The following is a 19,228-nucleotide window of genomic DNA, read 5'->3' on the forward strand; positions in this document are numbered from 1 at the left end:
ACAAAAGATAATTGCTAAAGAAGCTGGCTGTTCACAGAGTGCAGTGTCCAAGCATATTAATGGAAAGTTGAGTGCAAGGTAAAGGTGTGGTAGGAAAAGGTGCACAAGCAACCGGGATAACCACAGCCTTGAAAGGATTGTTAAGAAAAGGCCATTCAAAAATTTGGAGATTCCCCAGTGGACTGCTGCTGGAGTTATTGCTTCAAGAGCCACCACACACAGACGTATCCAAGACATGGGCTACATGTGTCACATTCCTTGTGTCAAGCCACTCATGACCTATAGACAACACCAGAAGCATCTTACCTGGGCCAAGGAGAAAAAGAACTGGACTGGCGCTCAGTGGTCCAAGGTGTTGTTGAAAATCAAGGTCCCAGAGTCTGGAGGAAGAGTGGAGAGGCCACAATCCAAGCTGCTGGAGGTCTAGTGTGAAGTTTCCACAATCAGTGATGGTTTGGGGAGCCATGTCATCTGCTGGTGTAGGTCCACTGTGTTTTATCAAGACCAAAGTCAGCGCAGCCATTTACCAGGAAATTTTAGAGCACTTCATGCTTCCCTCTGCAAACAGGCTTTATTGAGATAGAAATGTAATTCTCCAGCAGGACTTGGCACCTGTCCACACTGCCAAAAGTACCAATACCTGGTTTAAAAACAACAGCATCACTGTGCTTGATTGGCCAGCAAACTTGTCTGGCCTTAACTCCATAGAGAATCTATGGGGTATGGTCAAGAAGAAGATGAGAGACACCAGACCCCAAAATGCAGAAGAGCTGAAGGCTGCTATCAAAGCAACCTGGGCTTCCATAACACCTCAGCAGTGCCACGGGCTGATCGCCTCCATGCCACGCCGCATTGATGCTGGAATTGATGCCAAAGAAGTCCGACCAAGTATTGAGAGCATTTACTGAACATACAGGTCCTTCTCAAAAAATTAGCATATAGTGTTAAATTTCATTATTTACCATAATGTAATGATTACAATTAAACTTTCATATATTATAGATTCATTATCCACCAACTGAAATTTGTCAGGTCTTTTATTGTTTTAATACTGATGATTTTGGCATACAACTCCTGATAACCCAAAAAACCTGTCTCAATAAATTAGCATATTTCACCCATCCAATCAAATAAAAGTGTTTTTTTAATAACAAACAAAAAAACCAACAAATAATAATGTTCAGTTATGCACTCAATACTTGGTCGGGAATCCTTTGGCAGAAATGACTGCTTCAATGCGGCGTGGCATGGAGGCAATCAGCCTGTGACACTGCTGAGATGTAATGGAGACCCAGGATGCTTCAATAGCGGCCTTAAGCTCATCCAGAGTGTTGGGTCTTGCGTCTCTCAACTTTCTCTTCACAATATCCCACAGATTCTCTATGGGGTTCAGGTCAGGAGAGTTGGCAGGCCAATTGAGCACAGTAATACCATGGTCAGTAAACCATTTACCAGTGGTTTTGGCACTGTGAGCAGGTGCCAGGTCGTGCTGAAAAATGAAATCTTCATCTCCATAAAGCATTTCAGCCGATGGAAGCATGAAGTGCTCCAAAATCTCCTGATAGCTAGCTGCATTGACCCTGCCCTTGATGAAACACAGTGGACCAACACCAGCAGCTGACATGGCACCCCACACCATCACTGACTGTGGGTACTTGACACTGGACTTCAGGCATTTTGGCATTTCCTTCTCCCCAGTCTTCCTCCAGACTCTGGCACCTTGGTTTCCGAATGACATGCAAAATTTGCTTTCATCAGAAAAAAGTACTTGGGACCACTTAGCAACAGTCCAGTGCTGCTTCTCTGTAGCCCAGGTCAGGCGCCTCTGCCGCTGTTTATGGTTCAAAAGTGGCTTTACCTGGGGAATGCGGCACCTGTAGCCCATTTCCTGCACACGCCTGTGCACGGTGGCTCTGGATGTTTCCACACCAGACTCAGTCCACTGCTTCCTCAGGTTCCCCAAGGTCTGGAATCGGTCCTTCTCCGCAATCTTCCTCAGGGTCCGGTCTCCTCTTCTCGTTGTACAGCGTTTTCTGCCACATTGTTTCCTTCCAACAGACTTACCATTGAGGTGCCTTGATACAGCACTCTGGGAACAGCCTATTTGTTGAGAAATTTCTTTCTGGGTCTTACCCTCTTGCTTGAGGGTGTCAATGATGGCCTTCTTGACATCTGTCAGGTCGCTAGTCTTACCCATGATGGGGGTTTTGAGTAATGAACCAGGCAGGGAGTTTATAAAAGCCTCAGGTATCTTTTGCATGTGTTTAGAGTTAATTAGTTGATTCAGAAGATTAGGGTAATAGGTCGTTTTAGAGAACCTTTTCTTGATATGCTAATTTATTGAGACAGGTTTTTTGGGTTATCAGGAGTTGTATGCCAAAATCATCAGTATTAAAACAATAAAAGACCTGACAAATTTCAGTTGGTGGATAATGAATCTATAATATATGAAAGTTTAATTGTAATCATTACATTATGGTAAATAATGAAATTTAACACTATATGCTAATTTTTTGAGAAGGACCTGTACATTTCAGTAGGCCAACATTTCGGATTTTAAAGTCATTTTTTCAAGCTAAAGTATTCTAACTTACTGAGATAATGACTTTTGGGTTTTCATTGGCTGTAAGCCACAATCATCAACATTAACAGAAATAAGCACTTGAAATAGATCACTCTATAATGACTCTATACAATAACATATTTTTCAGACTGCAAGACTCACTTTTTTTCTCCAAAAAGGTGGAGCAAAATAGGGAAGGGGGGTGCGTCTTATAGTTTGGATGTACCAGCTCTGGCTGAGGTGTGGGTGCAGCAGCAGTGGAGCAACGGGTCACAGGAGGCTGCTGTGGCTACCTCCTGTGCCCACTGCTAAAGAGAAATTAGCTGGGCACAATGTTTGGGGGCCTACAAATCCTGGCGTGTTACAAAATAGTCACTGCAGCCGTAAATTAATTCATTGAGAGGTGCAATTTCTACAATACGGTTTTTCTGCTGTTCTGGCACCTTAGTGGCTCTGCAAACATTGTACGCAATGGCGCCAACTATTCTAGGGCTCCAAAAGCCAAACGGCGCTCCTTCCATCACAGCCCTGACGTGTGGCCTAACATTAATTTCTGACAGCATATAGGGCAGCATTGCATTCGGGAAAAATTGTAGGTCCAGTTTTACCTATTAGCTTGTGTACCTGAAATTTGCAGCAAATAGAAAAATTACACTTTTACCACTAAAATGTCATATTTCCACGTCCCAATGGTATAAAATTCTGTGAGGCACCTATGGGTTCAAAATACTCAATACACCCCTAGATGAATTCCTTAAGCAGTGAAGTGTCTAATATGGGGTCACCTGGGGGGTTTATGATGCGGTTTTGGCACCTTAGGGGCTCAGCTAAAGGAGCTTACAATCAATTCAAATGGAATCTGCGTTCTAAAGGCCAAGTAGTGCTCCTTCCCATCCGATCCCTGCCACGTGCTCAAATAGTGTACAACCACATATTGGGTAAAAATTGCATAACAAATTATGGGGTACATTTTCTCCTATTACCCTTTGAGGAAATTATAAATTTTGTGCTAAAACAGTAATTTTTACCTTTTCACATCGAAGGCTGTGTGCACATGTTGCAGATTTTTCGTGTTTTGTTTTTTTTGCGGTTTTTCGCTATAAAAACGCTATAAAACCGCAAAAAAACAGCATACATTATGCATCCCATCATTTAGAATGAATTCCGCAATTTTTGTGCACATGATGCGTTTTTTTTTCATGTTCATTAATTTTGCGGATTTTCCACTATATAATGCATTGGGAAATGTCTGGAAAAATCCGCAAAAAAAAACGCACCAAAACGCGGTAAAAACACGCAAAAAACACATGCAGATTTCTTGCAGAAAATTTCAGGTTTTTCTCAGGAAATTTCTGCAATAAAGCCTAAATGTTATAAAGTTTGGTGAATCACCTGTAGGTTAAAAATGGTCAGCACACACAGATTCCTTGAGGGGTCTAGTTTCCAAAATTGGGTCACTTGTGGGGGGGGGGGGGGGTCTGCTGTTTTGGTATGTAAGGGGCTCAGCTAATGCGCCATGGCATTCACAATCAATTTCAGACAAAATTTATGCTCCAAAAATCTAATCGCCCTCTTTCCTTTCCAAACCCTGCATGTGCCCAAACAGCAGTTTCTGACCACATATGGGGTATCGTAAAGTTCAGACAAATTGTATAACAAATTATGTGGTCTGTCTTTTCCTGTCATCCAAAAAACAAAATTTTCATTTTTACATTCACATTTCAAAAAGGTCTGTGAAGCACAAACAAGTTAATCAAGCTCAGCAACCCCTTAGATGAATTATGGGGTCACTTGTTGGGGTTTCTACTGTTTTGGTACCTCAGGAGCTCTGCAAAGGAGACATGAGGTCTGCAATCTATTCCAGACAAATTTACAATCCTAAAGACACATTTTTTCCCCCTTACGAGCCCTGCCGTGTCCAAACAGAACTTTTTTACATGTGGGGGTACCATCACAGTCAGAAGAAAGTGGGCAACAAACTGTGCTGTCTACCTTTTCGTGTTGCCTCTTGCAAATATGAAAAATTTGGGGCGAAGACAACTTTTTTTAATTTAAAAAAAAAAAAAAGAAAAGAAAATTTTCAATATGACGACCTAATGTTATCAAATTCTGTGTTGTACCTGGAAGTTAAAAATGCTCACTATAACACAGGATAATATCCTTGAGGGGTATGGTGTCCAAAATGGGGTCACTTGTGGGAGTTTTCTCCTGTCTGGATACATTAGGGGCCCGTGAAAATGAGCATGGAGCCCGCCATCTATTTCAGCCAAATTTATGTTCCAAATTCAAATGGTGCTCCTTCCATTCTGAGCCCTGATGTTTGTCCAAACTGAGGTTACTGACCACACGTGGATCATCAGCGCACTCAGAAGAATCCAGGTAACAAATAGTGGGGTCCATTTTCTGTGCTCTTAAAGTTTGAAAAAATGATGCAGATTAAAGTAGACACATGAAAAATGTTGTTTATTAATTATTTTGTATGGCGTAACTAACTGATTTAAGGATATGAAGATTGAAAGTTTGTAAAGTGCAAAATATAATAGCCAAAATTTCAATATTTTCACAAATAAATGCAAAACATAAAGGAACTAAATTTCCCACTAACATAAAGAACAATATGTCACGAAAAAAAAAGCAAACAATCTCAGAATCGCTCAGCATTATTACCCCATAAAGTTACACTGGGCAGATTTTAAAAATTTGTTCTGGTGAATAAGGTGAAAATTGGCTCGGTAAGTAAGAGGTTAAAATTACAATATTAACCCACAGAATTTACCCCTATGGAAAAAATAGGAATTCAGAAGTCCGAGAGATGAAAGACAATGGGTAAGGAGCGGAGGTTCGGACTGTTGTGAAGAATGGCCTCATATCCAACAATTACATCCAAGTCTCAATACATCCAAAGAGTCATAACCATTAAGTGTCATCACATCTACTATATAATTGTCTAAGGGTCACTTCCGTCTGTCCTTCTGTCTGTCACGGATATTCATTGGTCGCGGCCTCTGTCAGTCATGGAAATCCAAGTCGCTGATTGGTCGTAGCAAAACAGCTACGACCAATCAGCGACGGGCACAGTCCGGAAGAAAATGGCCGCTCCTTCCTCCCCGCAGTCAACGGCCGCTCCGTACTCCCCTCCGGTCACAGCACCCGCTCCGTACTCCCCTCCCGTCACAGCGCTCGCTCCGTACTCCCCTCCGGTCACAGCGCCCCCTCCGTACTCCCCTCCGGTCAGCGCTCACACAGGGTTCATGGCAGCGTTGACCGCGGTGTAACGCACTCGTATATATACTACATGGCTGGACAATATACTACGTGGGCTGCGCAATATACTACGCGGGCTGCGCAATATACTATGCGGGCTGGGCAATATACTACGTGGGCTGGGCAATATACTATGTGGGCTGGGCAATATACTACGTGGGCTGGGCAATATACTACGTGGGCTGGGCAATATACTATGTGGGCTGGGCAATATACTACGTGGGCTGCGCAATATACAAGGTGTACTGTGTGGTCTGCGCAACGTACTTCGTGGGCTGCGCAATGTACTGTGTGGGCTGTGCTATACACTACGCATACATATTCTAGAATACCCGATGCGTTAGAATCGGGCCACCATCTAGTAGTTTATATACAAGCATATAACCAAGTCTCACAATGAAAAGAAACACTGACATGGTATAAATCTCAAATGGAGCACTTTTTCCAGCCATCCCAGAGTATATAGTAACCATGGAGCGATACAATACTGATATACAGCCGCCATCTATAGCACGTGCTTTATGAGGTTATGAAACTCCTCTTTATTGAACACATTTACGAGCCTCTGAACGGCCACGAAAGATTTTGCTCTTGCATTCAAGAAGGAAAAGCAAGATAAATCGTACAAAGCCCGTCGGGGTGTCAATAGTCTTTACAGTAAATTTGGTAAGGGGGTGTGGGGAAAAGATTTCTAATTGTACAACCGAGAATTAATAGGTTAGACGGCTAAAAGATACTGGAAGATCCCGAGTAGGAGTTTATGAAAAGAAAACAAAGACGACATCTATGATGATGAGTCACTGGGAAGAATGCAACAATCCGGAAAGTTTACAAAAAGTAACATACCAAATCCAGAACCAGCTTTATTAGGGTCAGTTACTAAAATTCCAGAATTTACACTTTAAAAAACTACAATCCAGTACAAGGAGTGAATCCATTAGGCTAGGTTCACACTAGCGTTGCGCCGCCCTGCGTCGGCGACGCAACGCGCGACGCACGTAAAAACGCGCGCAAACGCGCGCAAAAACGCGCGCGTTTTGCGACGCGTGCGTCGTTTTTGACGAAAAACGGACGCACAGAAAATGCTACAATGTAGCGTTTTCTTGCGTCCGACGCTAGCGTCGGAAACGACGCACGTGGCGAAAAACGCCACCAAAACAACGCACGCGTCCCCTATGTTAAACATAGGGGCGCGTCGCCGCTGCGTCGCCGGCGCAACAGCGACGCACATTGGCGGAACGCCAATGTGAACGTAGCCTTAGTGGCCATCAGTCATCTGGGGGCAAAGACTGCACATTAGACACAATGTCAGAACCCCACAAATTCCACATTGTGCTTTCATCTGCTGTTTGGGTCACCACGTGTTCTGGACTCCAGGCTAAGAATAATCTAGGAGGCATACACAAGGATCTGTTTTTCTGTTATCTAATCTGTCTCAGTTCCTGACATGTCTGTTTTAGCTAATACTTGTATTGTCCATGAAATAAAAAGCCATCTCTTTGGTGCCGGTATATACACCTTAGAACACTTGTTTGTTCAATAGCCATTTATCTGCACCCAACTAACATTGATCGCTCTTCCAGCCATTTACAAACCAAATCTGCCACTAATTTAACTTCTGATGAAGGGTGGTCTTCTGATGAAGGGTGGTCTCCCACATGCAACAAATAGCTGTGAGGATCACACTGCAATAACTAAAAGGAAGTTGCAAATGTTGTGTGTATATTAACCTCTCAGGTTTCTTTCACACTTGCGTAGGCTTGACGTACCGACGCATGTTGTGAAAATTATGCATGACGTGGGCAGCGGATGCAGTTTTTCGTGCCGACGGTCCGCCAAATACCGACGCATCCAGTGCACGACGGATGGCCATCCGTCACAATCCATCGCTAAGGCTACTTTCACACTAGCGTCGTTTGGCCTCCGTCGCAATGCGTCGTTTTGGAGAAAAAACGCATCCTGCAAAGTTGCCCGCTGGATGCGTTTTTCCTCCATAGACTTTCAATAGCGACGCATTGCGACGGATTGCCACACGTTGCATCCGTCGTGCGACGGATGCGTCGTGTTTTGGCGGACCGTCAGCACAAAAAAACGCTACATGTAACGGTTTTTGTGCGTCGTGTCCGCCATTTCCGACCGCGCATGCGCGGCCAGAACTCCGCCCCCTCCTCCCCGGACCTTACAATGGGGCAGCGGATGCGTTGAAAAACTGCATCCGCTGCCCCCGTTGTGCTTTTACTTCACAGCATGTGTCGGTACGTCGGCCCGACGCACTGCAACGGGCCCGTACCGACGCTAGTGTGAAAGTAGCCTTATACAAGTCTATGGGAAAATGCAGGATCAAAAAGCGACGGATTGTGACGGATTAAAAAAACGCAAGTGTGAAAGTAGCCTTAGGCCATAGCCTTGTATTAGCGACGGATTGTGACGGATGGCCATCCGTTTCATCCGTCGTGCACTGGATCTGTCGTAAAATAGCGGTCCGTCGTGCAGAGAAAACGTTCATAGGAACGTTTCTCTCTCTCTCCCGTCCCTGGACATTTGAATTCCGGACTCACTCTCGCTCTTTTTCCCTCTCGTCCCCGGACATTTGAATTCCGGACTCACTCTCTCTCTCTCTCTTTCCCTCTCGTCCCCGGACATTTGAATTCCAGACTCTCCCTCGCTCTCTCCCTCTCGTCCCCGGACATTTGAATTCTGAAAATTGTTCCATTGACAAACAGAAACAACACAAACGATGCATCCGTCATTTCACTGGATCCGTCTCACACGTTTTTCACTATTTTCATGACGTCCGTCGATACGTCATTTCACTGCACGACGACGGAAACCAGAAAACGCAAGTGTGAACGTAGCCTTAGCCGTTTATTTTTTTACTTGCTTATATAGCGCCATTAATTCCACAGCGCTTTACAGACATCATCATCACTGTCCCCATTGGGGCTCAATCTAAGTTCCTTATCAGTATGTTTTTGGAGTGTTGGAGAAAACCGTAGAACTTGGAGGAAACCCAGGAGAACACAGGGAGAACATGCCCACTCCTAACAGAAGTTGTCCTTGGTGGGGTTTGAACCTTGGATCCTTTTTAACTTCCACAGAAATAAATGAGAGCTACCCACATTACTCCCTAGCTGGATGCAGAGACGGCCTCACCACCAGCCAGGATAAAGGTTGGCGACCCTGTGCCAGGTGTCCAGAGAGGAGACACAAAGTTGTTAGACATTTGTGCCGTATCTTGTGGAAATGCAATAAATGCTTACAATGGGAAAAACGGCTCCATTGAAATATATTTATTTAAACCATGGCACCTATCCCGAGATCAGGTCATATCATGCCGAGTGAATGTGTCCGGAGAGCAAGTGTGAGGCGCAGTGCCAAAAGGACACTAGGAGTAAGCTGGCAAGGAGCAATTTTATACTTAAAAGTAGGCATCCCAAATGTTGTATATAGAGAAGTAACATAGTAACATAGTTAGTAAGGCCGAAAAAAGACATTTGTCCATCCAGTTCAGCCTATATTCCATCATAATAAATCCCCAGATCTACGTCCTTCTACAGAACCTAATAATTGTATGATACAATATTGTTCTGCTCCAGGAAGACATCCAGGCCTCTCTTGAACCCCTCGACTGAGTTCGCCATCACCACCTCCTCAGGCAAGCAATTCCAGATTCTCACTGCCCTAACAGTAAAGAATCCTCTTCTATGTTGGTGGAAAAACCTTCTCTCCTCCAGACGCAAAGAATGCCCCCTTGTGCCCGTCACCTTCCTTGGTATAAACAGATCCTCAGCGAGATATTTGTATTGTCCCCTTATATACTTATACATGGTTATTAGATCGCCCCTCAGTCGTCTTTTTTCTAGACTAAATAATCCTAATTTCGCTAATCTATCTGGGTATTGTAGTTCTCCCATCCCCTTTATTAATTTTGTTGCCCTCCTTTGTACTCTCTCTAGTTCCATTATATCCTTCCTGAGCACCGGTGCCCAAAACTGGACACAGTACTCCATGTGCGGTCTAACTAGGGATTTGTACAGAGGCAGTATAATGCTCTCATCATGTGTATCCAGACCTCTTTTAATGCACCCCATGATCCTGTTTGCCTTGGCAGCTGCTGCCTGGCACTGGCTGCTCCAGGTAAGTTTATCATTAACTAGGATCCCCAAGTCCTTCTCCCTGTCAGATTTACCCAGTGGTTTCCCGTTCAGTGTGTAATGGTGATATTGATTCCCTCTTCCCATGTGTATAACCTTACATTTATCATTGTTAAACCTCATCTGCCACCTTTCAGCCCAAGTTTCCAACTTATCCAGATCCATCTGTAGCAGAATACTATCTTCTCTTGTATTAACTGCTTTACATAGTTTTGTATCATCTGCAAATATCGATATTTTACTGTGTAAACCTTCTACCAGATCATTAATGAATATGTTGAAGAGAACAGGTCCCAATACTGACCCCTGCGGTACCCCACTGGTCACAGCGACCCAGTTAGAGACTATACCATTTATAACCACCCTCTGCTTTCTATCACTAAGCCAGTTACTAACCCATTTACACACATTTTCCCCCAGACCAAGCATTCTCATTTTGTGTACCAACCTCTTGTGCGGCACGGTATCAAACGCTTTGGAAAAATCGAGATATACCACGTCCAATGACTCACCGTGGTCCAGTCTATAGCTTACCTCTTCATAAAAACTGATTAGATTGGTTTGACAGGAGCGATTTCTCATAAACCCATGCTGATATGGAGTTAAACAGTTATTCTCATTGAGATAATCCAGAATAACATCCCTCAGAAACCCTTCAAATATTTTACCAACAATAGAGGTTAGACTTACTGGCCCATAATTTCCAGGTTCACTTTTAGAGCCCTTTTTGAATATTGGCACCACATTTGCTATGCGCCAGTCCTGCGGAACAGACCCTGTCGCTATAGAGTCACTAAAAATAAGAAATAATGGTTTATCTATTACATAGATAAGCGTCCTAAGCGTTCACACAACGATGAGGGATCCATGATCTATGAAGCCTCATACATAATAGAGGGCGGCTGCACACTATGGGCACTCATTTAATGGTACTCACAATTCCTACAGTGTGAAATGGATAATGCCGCTTCCCAGAAAGTGCTGCCTGCTAATGAGTATGGACTGCAGAAAGAATGACAGAAATGCACAGGGAAGATCCTAAAGCGTTCGGATTAGTGTAGACAGCAGTGATGATTATTCAACCTCACCGTTAATAACTCATAAACCACTTTTCCCAACTTATGTATTTTCAGCACTTCTAAATGCTCTCTTGTAGAACACAAACCTCGCCGTGCTCTCCCATGGGCTGACCCATCTGCCATGGAGCAGGAAAAGCAAGCTGTAAGCAAAAGTTAAAGATGCATGCTAAAATGAACCGGGTAGGAATATATCAGCGCGTGCGGCTGGGAGAGGGGGAGCTACGGAGGAAAAACGCCATTGGAACAGAATGTATATGGCTGGGTGGACTTTATATGGTCTGAGAATAGGAGTCCTAGTGACTGGAAGCGCCTCAGATGTCCAGCAGATGATCCTCTCACCTACTAGAACGGTTTCATGACAAAAGGAATGACGTTTTAGCTGGCTGATGATGGCTTGTTTCCACTGTTGGTTTTTATGTATATACAGCTAATGTATAATTTTATGTATATTTATTATTTTGAAGCAATTCAAGATACAACATAAAAAAAGGGGCAAAAACATGAAGATGGAGGATCTCTATTCCCCAAAGTAGCGGTGATAAACTGAAGTGCACTTGATCAACTTCAACTTTCAGAAATGTAATACCGCAGACAATACCGTCGGAAATCTACTACTACAGCTAAACATGGGTACAAGGCATAGAAATGGTTAATCTGCGAATCTGACTCCCATAATGTATGTGTAACAGTCAGACAACTGATTCCAATAGGCACAGTGTAATACTTATTTTCCCCAGTGGAGGCGCTGCAGACAAATTGAACAGTGATTTACATTACATAAATGACTCACCTCTGATAAAAACGTCTGAGCGGACTTCTGTGCCCCCACGTGTAGCAGGTACTCATACACATATAGAGCTAATCTGGAAAAACAAAAAGAGACTGATGTCATTAGAGTGAATTGGTAAGTGACAAAGCATTGCACTATACAGCAGAAACAACTCCACTTTCTACTTCGATGTGGTCATAAACCATCTTAAAGAATTATGCAGGAGAGATTAGGGTCACAAGCACTGACTGTAAATTAACTCACTGACAGATTCACTTTTAACTCATTAATCAGTCTGCCATGTACAGTTATACACAGAGGCTGTAATAGATCAGTGGTGCAGCATTTTCACGAAACCCAGCTTCTAAGAGGATTCCACATATACACATAATATTTACAGACCCATCACCGAAAACCCTTCCTTCTCACGTGGGCGTAATAAAGTTCAACACATTGAGCATATCATAAAATTACACATTGCCAACTCCTTATATATACAATCATAGCTGAATCAGGAGGCTATGTTCAACACCATTTCTGTTACTACATAAGCTGATTGTAAAACGTAACCGATAAACTAACTACAGAAAAAGTGGCTGACTCTTTAAAACACCTCTCCCCGAATAGGGTATACACACACACACACACACACACACACACACACACACACACACACTGCTCAAAATAAATAAGGGGAACACTAAAATCCCACATCCTAGATATCACTGACTGAAATATTCCAGTTGTAAATCTTTATTCATTACATAGTGGAATGTGTTGAGAACAATAAAACCTAAAGATGATCAACCTAAATCACAGTAGATAGCAGCCGGAAGAGTATAACCCAATAGAATTAAAACATAACTTTTACTAACACTGTTTAAAATATGGACAAAAAAAACACAACACAAATACAATTCGGCGTGAGCACCTTCTTTTTTTTTTTTTGTGTTTGTGTTGTGTATTTTTTGTCCGTGTTTTAAACAGTGTTAGTAAAAGTTATGTTTTAATTCTATTGGGTTATACTCTTCCGGCTGCTATCTACTATTTACTCTGAGAGTTGTGCAACAGCTTGGTTTATCCAAGCTGCAGCTGTTTGGGCAACCTAAATCACAACCAATATCCCACGGAGGTCTGGAGTTGGAATGATTCTCAAAATCAAAATGAAAAATGAAGTTACAGGCTGATCCAACTTCAGAGGAAATGCCTCAAGACAAGGAAATGATGATCAGCATTGTGTGTGGCCTCCACGTGCCTGTATGACCTCCCTACAATGCCTGGGCATGCCCCTGATGAGGCCAACTCCTGGACAGTCTGTGGTGCAACGTGACGTTTGTGGATGGTGCGAGACCTGATGTCCCAGATGTGTTCAATCAGATTCAGGTCTGGGGAACGGGTGGGCCAGTCCATAGCTTCAATGCCTTCATCTTGCAGGAACTGCTGACACACTCCAGCCACTTGAGGTCTGGCATTGTCCTGCATTAGGAGGAACCCAGGGCCAACCGCACCAGCATATGGTCTCACAAGGGGTCTGAGGATCTCATCTTGGTACCTAATGGCAGTCAGGCTACCTCTGGCAAGCACATGGAGGGCTGTGCGGCCCTCCAAAGAAATGCCAACCCACACCATTACTGACCCACTGCCAAACTGGTCATGCTGAAGGATGTTGCAGGCAGCAGATCGCTCTCCACGGTGTCTCCAGACTCTGTCACGTCTGTCACATGCGCTCAGTGTGAACCTGCTTTCATCTGTGAAGAGCACAAAGCGACAGTGGCGAATTTGCCAATCCTGGTATTCTGTGGCAAATGCCAAGTGTCCTGCACGGTGTTGGGCTGTGAGCACAACCCCCATCTGTGGACGTTGGGCACTCAGACCATCCTCATGGAGTCGGTTTCTAACCGTTTGTGCAGACACATGCACATTTGTGGCCTGCTGGAGGTCATTTTGCAGGGCTCTGGCAGTGCTCCTCCTGTTCCTCTTTCACAAAGGCTGAGATAGCGGTCCTGCTGCTGGGTTGTTGCCCTCCTACAGCCCCCTCTATGTCTCCTGGGGTACTGGCCTGTCTCCTGGCAGAACCTCCAGCCTCTGGACACTATGCTGACAGACACAGCAAACCTTCTTGCCACAGCTCGCATCGATGTGCCATCCTGGATGAGCTGCACTACCTGAGCCACTTGTGTGGGTTGTAGAGTCCGTCTCATTCTACCACGAGTGTGAAAGCACAACCAACATTCAAAATTGACCAAAACATCAGCCAGAAAGCATTGGTACTGAGATATGGTCCCCACCTGCACAACCACTCCTTTATTGAGTGTGTCTTGATAATTGCCAATAATTTCCATCTGTTGTCTATTCCATTTGCACAATAGCATGTGAAATTGATTGTCAAACAGTGTTGTTTCCTAAGTGGACAGTGTGATTTCACAGAAGTTTGATTTTCTTGGAGTTATATTCTGTTGTTTAAGTGTTCCCTTTATTTTTTTGAGCAGTAAATATATTACTATATACACACATACATATATATATCTATAGCATAACTATGATGCCATGGACTATAGCCCCCACCCTGAATCTGCCCCCATCCACCTTCCCTACAGCTCCTACCCAACATCCCCACAGTCCCTATCCCTATTGCCTTTATACACTTGCTTTGGCAAAACTGATGTGTATTTGGTCCTGCCAATAAAGCTTCTTTGAATATCTATCTATCTATCTATCTATCTATCTATCTATCTATCTATCTATCTATCTATATATATATACACACACACACTAGATGGTGGCCCGATTCTAACGCATCGGGTATTCTAGAATATGTATGTATGGATGGATGGATGGATGGATGGATGGATGGATGTATGTATATAGCAGCCACATCGTATATAGCACAGGCCACGTAGTATATAGGAGTACTACGTGGCCTGTGGTATATACCATGTGGCTGCTATATACATACATACTGTAGAATACCCGATGCGTTAATATAGGCAACGCACTATATAACACAGCCCACGTAGTATGTAACAATGGCCACGTAATATATAACACAGCCCATGTAATATATAGCACAGCCCACATAGTATCTAACAGTGGCCACGTAGTATATAGCACGCAGTATAGAACACAGCCACGTAGTATAACACTGCCCACGTAGTATATGTCAGCCATGCAGTGTATAACGCAGCCCACACAGTATATAACACTGCCCACGTAATATATAGCACAGCCCACGCAGTATAGAACACTGGCCAGGTAGTATATAGCAGCCAAGCGGTATCTAACACAGCCCACGTAGTATTTAGCAGTGTGGGCACCATATCCCTGTTAAAAAAATTATTAAAATAAAAAAAGTTATATACTCACGCGCCGGGATCCAGCGTAGATCCAGCGCACCTCTGGCGATGCGCGCGGTTGCCGCCATCTTGCGTTCCCAGGATGCATTGCGAAATTACCCAGATCACTTAGTGGTCTCGCTAAGTCTTCTGGGTAATTTCACAATGCATCTCTGGGACTTGAAGCTGGCGGCAGGCGCGAGCGCATCGTTGTACTATGGAAGGTGAGAATAGCAGGCTTTTTGTTTGTTTTTTTAATTATTTTTAACATTAGATCTTTTTACTATTGATGCTGCATAGGCAGCATCAATAGTAAAAACTTGGTCACACAGGGTTAATAGCGGCGGTAACAGAGTGAGTTACCCACGGCATAGCGCGGTCCGTTACCGCTGGCATTAACCCTGTGTGAGCAGTGATTGGAGGGGAGTATGGAGCGGGCACTGACTGCAGGGAGTATGGAGCGGGCGCCGGGCACTGACTGTGGGGAGTAGGGAGAGACTAATCGGACTGTGGTCTTCGCTTGGTCGCGGCAGCCATGACAGGCAGCTGGTGAGACCAATCAGTGACTTGGATTTCCATCACAGACAGAGGCCACGGCCAATGAATATACCCGGGACAGACAGACGGAAGTGACCCGTAGACAATTATATAGTAGATATATACATACTAATATATACACACCCACACCGAGATATGAGATATTATATATATATATATTTTACACACACACAAATACATAGATACATACACACACATACATGCACATATACACACACACACACACACATATTTAGACACACAAACACACAATATCATATGTGGCATGGTGGAGCATATTCCTCAAGCATCTCAGAGTCATAGAGAGATATCTCTTACAACACGCTTGTTAAACCGCAACTAATCTCCAGACCTGAAACCATCCTACATAGAAGAGCATTAAAAATGTATGGAGAAGGATTGCTGAGCTAGCAGCAATAAGGAGAGCCAGAGGGAACGAGAAATAAAAATACATAAGATACAGCAGCATTAGCAATACACGTCCCCAGAAGAATGCTTGAGTAATCTGTACAGAACGCCAAAAACATTTATTGTAGCGAGTCCTACAACATCATCTCACTCCGAGATCGTCTGCTGGAGCGGGGTCAGAAACGTTCTTTGTAGTCTACTTCTACCAACAGGGTCCAAGTAAAATCCGAAATCCTGGGACTCCGCCTGCTGTTACCCCAGAGATCTAGGAGTTTTACACACTGGAAAACTGAAAGTCCAAATGAGACAAATAACATGAAAAGCCGTTCAGGCCATGCTCACATTTGTGTGTGAGGATTCTATGTCAATTGGTCAATCACACACGGGTAGTGCTGTCATACAATGGACGATTTCAAACAGAACTAGTGATTGATGGTTATAGGTTACATAAACAGTGAACACTCGTATTTAGGCAAAAGAAAATAAACCATAATCCTTGTTAAAAAAAAAGTTGTCAATGTTTGTTAAAGTTGTCCCATAGTTCTTAGGACACAAGTGTGGACGGGTCCCGTGGCTGTTATCATATAGTCCTTTCCTGCCCTAGATCGGCTATTGGGGTCTATTTACTTGAGCCAACTGTGGCCATTGATAGACAGCTGACCGATGGTTGTTTAATGATGAACCTTGCGCTACCCAAAAAAAAAAAAAAAAAAAAAAGTGGCTTTTCTTGTCAGAAATCTGGAGAAAAAGCTTTGACGAATCCCCCCAAAACAATATAGTGCCTGAAAATTTGTATGATCTGAAGATTTGCAGTTTATGTTTTCTTCTCAGTTCATGTACAATGTGTGCAGCATTCAGTGTGTACAGCACAACAGCAACTAAACTATTTTATAGTACAAGATCTGTTATACAGAGGTTTTATACATCACGTTCAGGACCATGAAAAAGAGTTCCTTCTTTATCTTTAGCATATACGATAGTTAGCCATATGAACATAAATCTAGCCGTCTCCGCTAGAAGTACGACACTGAAAGCACCCAGCCACAGATAAAGTGAATACATCAGTTCTGATTACAAGATTATACTTGATTACAACCTACAGGTGCAAACTAAGCAAACACTTTCACACTTTATATCCTCCACGCAAATCACAGGAGCAGAGAAGGCTCCTCCAGGAACAAGAACACCAAAATCTCAGCAGCATGAGCAACAGCCAACACCACGTCATGATGTCCAAAGAAATATAATCACCTGCACACAGCTTGGTGCATTTTTCTGGACTGCACAGCTCAACATATAAAAATAAAAAATATCCAAAAAAACACAAACGTACAATAAATTATATCTCAGTCTGCATCTTTCATCTACACTGCAAAAACTACAATTCCCAGCAACACCCTGCTTCTACTCAGTGCTGCAGGCCCCTTTCTCTCCCTCGTGCTCCTGACTCGTCTCACTTCTCTGAATTGAAAACTCAATGCTGTGCTGGTAGCTGGACGACTGATAACTGTGTAAAACAGTACAGGCTTCCAACACTTGCAGAGAAGAGCGACCAAGGTTATTAGAGGACTGGGGGGTCTGCAATGCCAAGATAGGTTATTACACTTGGGGCTATTTAGTTTGAGAAAACGAAGGCTAAGGGGTGATCTTATTTTAATGTATAAATATATGAGGGGACAGTACAAAGACCTTTCTAATTACATTTTTATTCGTAGACCTGAGACAGGGACAAGGGGACATGCTCTACGTCTGGAGGAAAGAAGGTGTAAGAATAATAGACGCAGGTTCTTTACTGTAAGAGCAGTAAGACTATGGAACTCTCTGCCGTATGATGTTGTAATGAGTGATTCATTACTTAAATTTAAGAGGGGACTGGATACCTTTCTTGAAAAGTATAATATTACAGGGTATATACACTAGATTCCTTGATAGGGCGTTGATCCAGGGAATTAGTCTGATTGCTGTATGTGGAGTCGGGAACAAATTTTTTCCCCAATGTGGAGCTTACTCTTTGCCACATGGGTTTTTTTTTGCCTTCCTCTGGATCAACATGTTAGGGCATGTTAGGTTAGGCTATGGTTGAACTAGATGGACTTAAAGTCTTCCTTCAACCTTAATAACGGTGTTACTATGTTAACACAGCTCTGTTATACCGTACTTTAGGCTATGTGCACACGTTCAGGTTTTTTCGCGCTAAAAACTCATTAAAAACGCATACATTATGCATTCTATCATTTAGAATGCATTCTGCATGTTTTAGACACATGGATGCGTTTTTTTCCGCAAAAAAAACGCATCGCGGTAAAAAAAAATGAGCATGTTCATTATTTTTGCGGATTTTCTACGTTTTTCCCACAATTCTATGCATTTGGGGAAAAACGCACAAAAACGCGACAAAAACGCAGTAAAATCGCGGTAAAAACGCATGTCGATTTCTGGCAGAAATGTCCATTTTTTGTCAGGAAAATTTCTGCAAGAAATCCTGACGTGTGCACATACCCTTACAGTTAAACTGCATCCAGGAAAGATATTTGACACATTATCAAGCTAATCAGAGATTTAAATTAGCTTTTGTGTATAGTCCTGTAATCAACTCTGCCTGACTTTATATTTTGCCATCTACATCTACAGAGCTGAATGTGGTCATTTCATCATTGACCCATTAGATGGATCCAGCAGAAATCAACAGTCCTGCACTTTGCTCTGACTGTGATTTTGCCAATAACATTTTTTAAGGGAATGTAAGGGAAAGGAATCGCAAAATGACCTGTTTAAAATCGGGTTGTTTTTGGCAAATTTGTTTTTATATCACAATCTGTATAATATAAATAAATAGATTATAGATAGTTAAAGGGCCACTGTCGCCCTCTCCAGCCGTTATAAACTAAAAGAGCCACCTTGTGCAGCAGTAATGCTGCATTCTAACAAGGTGGCTCTTTTAGTTTTTGGTGCATTTATTCCCAAAATAAAGCGTTTTATAACTTCTCCAAAATACCTGTCTTTATCCAGGGAGGCAGGTCCTCACCCCCCTGCTTGAAACGCCACACTGCCATCACTCAAATCTTCAGGGGCGCCGCCCCCTCCTCGCTGTTTTCCCATGA

General features: G+C 43.2%; 1 protein-coding gene across 2 annotated transcripts in view; it reads right to left on the reverse strand.

The window, feature by feature from the left end:
• SSBP2 (single stranded DNA binding protein 2) overlaps window positions 1-19,228 on the reverse strand; it is a 224,007-nt gene that overhangs the window by 142,970 nt on the left and 61,809 nt on the right. For both annotated transcript variants that reach the window (XM_069751142.1, XM_069751132.1), the window contains exon 2: window positions 11,851-11,923. In XM_069751142.1, the coding sequence (XP_069607243.1) occupies window positions 11,851-11,923 (73 nt within the window). The remainder of the gene's footprint in view (window positions 1-11,850; window positions 11,924-19,228) is intronic.

Source organism: Ranitomeya imitator, chromosome 1 (assembly GCF_032444005.1).
Source record: "Ranitomeya imitator isolate aRanImi1 chromosome 1, aRanImi1.pri, whole genome shotgun sequence".
In the NCBI taxonomy this organism is placed as follows: Eukaryota; Metazoa; Chordata; class Amphibia; order Anura; family Dendrobatidae; genus Ranitomeya; species Ranitomeya imitator.